General features: G+C 35.0%; 1 protein-coding gene and 1 long non-coding RNA gene across 3 annotated transcripts in view; one reads left to right on the top strand and one right to left on the bottom strand.

Annotated features, from left to right (window-relative positions):
• Nucleotides 1-684: 684 nt before the first annotated feature.
• LOC117341651 lies at nucleotides 685-3,691 on the top strand. The gene is made up of 2 exons (XR_004535685.1): nucleotides 685-2,185; nucleotides 2,462-3,691. It is a non-coding gene; the product is annotated as an uncharacterized LOC117341651 (long non-coding RNA).
• LOC117341650 (putative uncharacterized protein CXorf58) overlaps nucleotides 2,502-7,005 on the bottom strand; it is a 28,389-nt gene continuing 23,885 nt past the window's right edge. For both annotated transcript variants that reach the window (XM_033903512.1, XM_033903513.1), the window contains one exon: nucleotides 2,502-4,677. In XM_033903512.1, coding sequence (XP_033759403.1) covers nucleotides 4,459-4,677 — 219 coding nt within the window. In that variant the 3' untranslated portion in view covers nucleotides 2,502-4,458. The remainder of the gene's footprint in view (nucleotides 4,678-7,005) is intronic.

Genomic DNA, 7,005 nt, shown 5'->3' with positions numbered 1-7,005 from the left:
CCTCTTGGTTATTGAGAAGAAGTTGTTTGAAGATTACAGCCTATTTGCCCCATGTGACCTTGAATGAAGGTCAAGGTCATTTCTTTGAACAAACTTGGTAGCCCTTGATCCCAGCATGCTACAGGCCTAATATCAAGTCCCTGGGCCTCTTGGTTATTGAGAAGAAGTTGTTTGAAGATTATAGCCTATTTCACCCATGTGACCTTGAATGAAGGTCAAGGTCATTTCTTTGAACAAACTTGGTAGCCCTTCACCCAAGCAAGCTACAGGCCCAATATCAAGTCCCTGGGCCTCTTGGTTATTGAGAAGAAGTTGTTTGAAGACTACAGCCTATTTGCCCCATGTGACCTTGAATGAAGGTCAAGGTCATTTCTTTGAACAAACTTGGTAGCCCTTGATCCCAGCATGCTACAGGCCTAATATCAAGTCCCTGGGCCTCTTGGTTATTGAGAAGAAGTCGTTTGAAGATTATAGCCTATTTCACCTCTGTGACCTTGAATGAAGGTCAAGGTCATTTCTTTGAACAAACTTGGTAGCCCTTCACCCCAGCATGTTACAGGCCCAATATGAAGTTCCTGAGCCTCTTGGTTATTGAGAAGAAGTTGTTTAAATGAAAAAGTTGACGCCGGACGGACGGACAGACGGACGGACGACGGACGCCGCACCATGGCATAAGCTCACTTGCCCTTCGGGCAGGTGAGCTAATAATGATGGTAGAGGGAAATTGTTGTGGGCTAATATATAATGATGGTAGAGGGAAATTGTTGTGGGCTAATATATAATGATGGTAGAGGGAAATTGTTGTGGGCTAATATATAATGACGTTAGAGGGAAATTGTTGTGGGCTAATATATAATGATGTTAGAGGGAAATTGTTGTGGGCTAATATCTAATGATGGTAGAGGGAAATTGTTGTGGACTAATATATAATGATGTTAGAGGGAAATTGTTGTGGGCTAATATATAATGATGTTAGAGGGAAATTGTTGTGGGCTAATATATAATGACGTTAGAGGGAAATTGTTGTGGGCTAATATATAATGATGTTAGAGGGAAATTGTTGTGGGCTAATATATAATGATGGTAGAGGGAAATTGTTGTGGGCTAATATATAATGATGTTAGAGGGAAATTGTTGTGGGCTAATATATAATGATGTTAGAGGGAAATTGTTGTGGGCTAATATATAATGATGGTAGAGGGAAATTGTTGTGGGCTAATATATAATGATGTTAGAGGGAAATTGTTGTGGGCTAATATATAATGATGGTAGAGGGAAATTGTTGTGGGCTAATATATAATGATGTTAGAGGGAAATTGTTGTGGGCTAATATATAATGATGGTAGAAGGAATGCAGTATGACATATGTGTTGAAAAAGTAAATTATTTAGAAAAAACAGAACTCTACTTCAGATAATATAGATAAGTATTTTATCAGTTATCATTTTACAATTCAACATTAACAAGAATATAAGAGACTAACAAATGGCTATCCTCATAACATACACTTACCAACCCAATCACATGCCAATCTGGCTGGCACAGATTTTGGAACAATATACGTAGATATGAGGACACCTATGGACATAGATGATTACATTATATATATCCATATAGACCGTGTGTTTTTAACTATTACCTAGTCATTATGTTGAGGACTAACGGATGTGATATACACAAGACCAGAGTCTGATATTGTTTGAAGGATAGGTCTCAAAGGAATGTACAGTTAGTCATATCATATGATAAATTGTTATCTTTACTAAATATATTTTAGATATTTCCTGGAGAGTATCAAATAAGAGGTATAATATATACCACATTATCAAACCGTCCAACTGACATTTGCGATGAAGTGTGATAAAGAGATAGGGTGAATGATCAAGCTTTTTGATAAAACACCCCACTGAGGTATTCCTCCTTGTTAAAGTATCCCATAGAGTGGTTGCTATTTGTTACAGGGGCCCATATAGGTATTCTTATTTGATACAAGGACCATAGAGGTATTCCTATTTGATACATGGACCATAAAGGTATTCCTATTTGATACATGGACCATAAAGGTATTCCTATTTGATACATGGACCATAGAGGTACTCCTATTTGTTACAGGGGCCCATAGACGTATTCCTATTTGATACATGGACCATAGAGGTATTCCTATTTGTTACAGGGGCCCATAGAGGTATTCCTATTTGTTACTGGAGCCCATAGAGTTATTCTTATTTGAAACATGGACCATAGAGGTATTCCTATTTGTTACAGGGGCCCATAGAGTTATTCTTATTTGTTACAGGGGCCCATGGAGGTTTTCCTATTTGTTACAGGGGCCCATAGAGGTATTCCTATTTGTTACAGGGGCCCATAGAGTTATTCTTATTTGAAACATGGACCATAGAGGTACTCCTATTTGTTACAGGGGCCCATAGAGTTATTCTTATTTGATACATGGAGCATAGAGGTATTCCTATTTGTTACAGGGGCCCATAGAGGTATTCCTTTTTGTTACAGGGGCCCATAGAGTTATTCCTATTTGTGACAGGGGCCCATAGAGGTATTCCTATTTGTTACAGGGGCCCATAGAGGTATTTTTATTTGTTACAGGGGCCCATAGAGTTATTCCTATTTGTTACAGGGGCCCATAGAGTTATTCCTATTTGTTACAGGGGCCATAGAGGTATTCTTATTTGTTATATGTGTCCTTAGGAGTATTCCTATTTGATATAGGGGCCCATATAGTTATTCCTATGTGTTACAGGGGTCCATAGAGGTGTTCATATTTGATATAGGGGCCCATAGAGGTATTCCTATTTGTTATCGGTGTCCATAGGAGTATTCCTATTTGTTGAAGTGGACATAGAGGTATTCCTACATTTTAAGGGTGAAGTTATACAACTTTCAATAATCACTGATAAAAATCATTCAACTGCCAAAAAATTGAAAGTTACAGTTAAATCCTTGCGTATACTGAGAAAGGCCAAGTTAAATCTGTACGATCTGCTAAAATAAATTATAATTCACCCATTTAGCACAACATGACTTAAATATATAAATGCCCTGAACCTCAAGTCTATATGTTTCAAATGAAAAATCATCTGGTAACTTAATTGTAGATATTTCTTTTCATAATATTAGAAGATTCATAATCAGTGATTATTTTTCAATAGCTAAATATATCCAGGGTGTACAGTATGTTGTATGCATCTATAGCATGTTATCTTACACTGAATCTACTACCTTTGTACTGAGTAAATAAAGGTCCACTTAATGTTACAAACAGTTTAATAAACTTAACATTACATCATATAGCTATGATGATATTACAACAGTGTTCAAATTCATGAAACACTTGTACTGAAACTCAATTTTGATTCCAACAGTGAAGGAATTGTTCATAATTAAAACACAGCATGTGTTATGTCTTATTTTCTTTGTGTTTAATTGTGTATTCAGTAAGTTTTCTTAGGTATGCCTGAGTGTGTGTGGGTGTGGATGTTAAATAACATCAGGACCAGTTAATGCAGCAGTTCTCTCTAACAGAATTATCTCCCTTGGCTTACTGCCTATTTCACTGTAGAGACCTGAGGGTCTTAATTAATACATTTCACTTTGGTATATTGTGACAAAATAATTTGGAAATGAAATGGATTGGTGTGATCATGCCAATTAAAATTCTAGTTAAAAGAGTTGAGAAATATCTTCATTTTATAGGTTATTGGAGAGGCATGTCCTAGGAACAATGTAGCCTTTGAAGATAGATTTCTTCTATTTCAAAATAAAATAAGGACTCTATTTGGTGTGGAGGAGATTGAACATCTTAGTTGTTGACAGAAGTTGGTGATAATGGGAATCGGGGAGACCTAGCTAGCTGAAACTGATGATAAAATACAGAATCTTGATATTGATGCTCTTTTATATATGTTAGGAAAAGTGGTGATTGCACTTAAAGTGAATTATATCAAAATATTTTATACAATTAAAATAATCCTGTCACAGCACTTCTTCTATAAATATAAAACATAATACAACTTTGAAACCTGTGATTTCATGATTATGATAGGACAAATAAATGTGTCTAAGACAAGCAAACACTCACATGTTACTCATGAGTGTGACACACATAATGGAAATTACATAAATAACAAACTTACTCAACAATTCTTTGTTGTTAAGGATCAAAAGTGACACAGCCATAAAAATGTTTCCTTCTCCAGAGTTAGATTGTCATAATTCTGTTCCTTAAAAACCTTGATGTCCTAATCTTTTACTAGAGAACAACAATATTTTAACATTTCTTAATGTTCCTTTCAAAGAAGAAAGTCACCTCTGTGAGAAATAAATGCTCTGCAGTATCGTCTGTTTGAGGTTCAGAAATATATAAAAATTTCAACCTCAATAATCACACCATGATTTCCTTCCTCATCAGATCTACACCTGTGGTCCATGAACAAGATCGTGCTACGTTGTCACCGGTAAATAGGGTGTACCAATGAGCTCATCGTTGAAGGATAACTCTTGTGTCCATTCATACAGTTTTTCCGCCTCTTTTTCCCACGCCTCAGCACCAGCTTCTTCCTCCTCCTCTCCATCCTCCCCAGTAATTCCCAGCTTGTCCAAGTAGTCGTCCGGCTCCTCAGATAAAGCTGTTGGTTCCCGCGAGTCAAGACGACTACCAAACTGTAGAGGAGAAAGGAAATATTACAGAACAATGCAATTAAAAATCATCAATTTGGATCAGGTTATGTGTGTTGAGGGATTTCCATTACGGATAATGAATGTTGCTCCGCAAGAGAAGGAATATTTCCATTTCCAAATGTAAATCTACAAGCATACATGAAACAGCTATAGGTTATTTCTGTAGAAAAATAAAATTTTCCAATTTTGTCTTCATCTACATTAAAACAAAAAGAAAAAAAACATGGTTCCATTAACACTGAACTCTAACACTCGACTGGGTTTTCATAGAACACAAGGCTGTAGTGGGACACTAATTCAAAATCAAATTATTTGCGATATACACGTCAACAGTTTGAAAGCCTTTTGGTAACACTTTCAAACTTCCTAAATTAGAAACACAATTTTAACTCTGTATAATTGAATTCATGTAACCGGAAAAACCAGCTCCATGTCAATCAGATATACTGAAACGATATCTTTTTTTTTGTTTTTTTCCAGACACAATGTTATATCTGACCAATTCAGCCCCATTGTTGTATATTATAAAGACAACATCAGTATCCTAAAGTTCAAACATTAAGTGATATTGGCAAAGTAAAAGATTAAAATTTTTCCAGCATAATGATTTCTTACTGAATAATAGGTAATAGTTAATAGTTTTTAAGCACAGTGAATCATTATGAATTATTTGAAATATCACTCTTAGTGGAGTGAAGTTCTGTTCCAGTCTGAAGGCTGAGTGTTTTATAAGACCCTGGCTTTAATTTATAGATAGTATACAATCATGGATATGAAATACTCTGGTACATGTCCTTTTAGCAGGTGTTTCCTCCTCTGAAATCAAATGTTTTTTTTTTTTTTTTTTTAAACCCTCAGTAAAAACAATGTTCAATAAAAAAAAATCAAGAATATAATAATGTTACATTATCTACAATTCAAACAATACTTGGTCAACCTTTAATTAAGACAAAATTACAGTATCTAATTCTGAAAGAAAAAAAGATATATATCTGAGAAATACATCAATGGTGTGTATACATACATGTGTAAAAAGAATGAGTCAACTGATAACTGTGTTTGTAACAATAAACATCAGCATATATGTACAGTGTACTTGCTATCTCTACATACTCGCAAAGGAAAAAATATGTAAGCATTTTCATGGGACAATATAATTTTCAGGAACAAACAGAAACAGTTTGCTTCACATAGACTTTTAATCCATTCAATGTTGACAACCAAAAGGTTACAAGGTTGAGTGTTGATTTATCTGACATCAGGTTACAAGGTTTAGTGTTGGTTTATCTGACATCAGGTTACAAGGTTTAGTGTTGATTTATCTGACATCAGGTTACAAGGTTTAGTGTTGGTTTATCTGACATCAGGTTACAAGGTTTAGTGTTGATTTATCTGACATCAGGTTACAAGGTTTAATTGATTTATCTGACATCAGGTTACAAGGTTTAGTGTTTATTTGTCCGACATCAGGTTACAAGGTTTAGTGTTGATTTATCTGACATCAGGTTACAAGGTTTAGTGTTGATTTATCTGACATCAGGTTACAAGGTTTAGTGTTGGTTTATCTGACATCAGGTTACAAGGTTTAGTGTTGGTTTATCTGACATCAGGTTACAAGGTTTAGTGTTGGTTTATCTGACATCAGGTTACAAGGTTTAGTGTTGATTTATCTGAAATCAGGTTACAAGGTTTAGTGTTGGTTTATCTGACATCAGGTTACAAGGTTTAGTGTTGGTTTATCTGACATCAGGTTACAAGGTTTAGTGTTGATTTATCTGACATCAGGTTTACAAGGTTTAATTGATTTATCTGACATCAGGTTTACAAGGTTTAGTGTTGATTTATCTGACATCAGGCTACAAGGTTTAAATGATTTATCTGACATCAGGTTACAAGGTTTAGTGTTGATTTATCTGACATCAGGTTACAAGGTTTAATTGATTTATCTGACATCAGGTTACAAGGTTTAGTGTAGATTTATCTGACATCAAGTTACAAGGTTTAGTTTTGATTTATCTGACATCAGGTTACAAGGTTTAGTGTTGATTTATCTGACATCAGGTTTACATGGTTTAGTGTTGATTTATCTGACATCAGGTTACGAGGTTTAATTGATTTATCTGACATCAGGTTACAAGGTTTAGTATTGATTTATCTGACATCGGGTTACAAGGTTTAATTGATTTATCTGACATCAGGTTACGAGGTTTAATTGATTTATCTGACATCAGGTTTACAAGGTTTAGTGTTGATTTATCTGACATCAGGTTTACAAGGTTTAGTGTTGATTTATCTGATATATATATAGAT

Source organism: Pecten maximus, chromosome 14 (genome assembly GCF_902652985.1).
Source record: "Pecten maximus chromosome 14, xPecMax1.1, whole genome shotgun sequence".
Taxonomy (NCBI): domain Eukaryota; kingdom Metazoa; phylum Mollusca; class Bivalvia; order Pectinida; family Pectinidae; genus Pecten; species Pecten maximus.
This window is presented reverse-complemented; position numbering and strand designations above follow the sequence as displayed.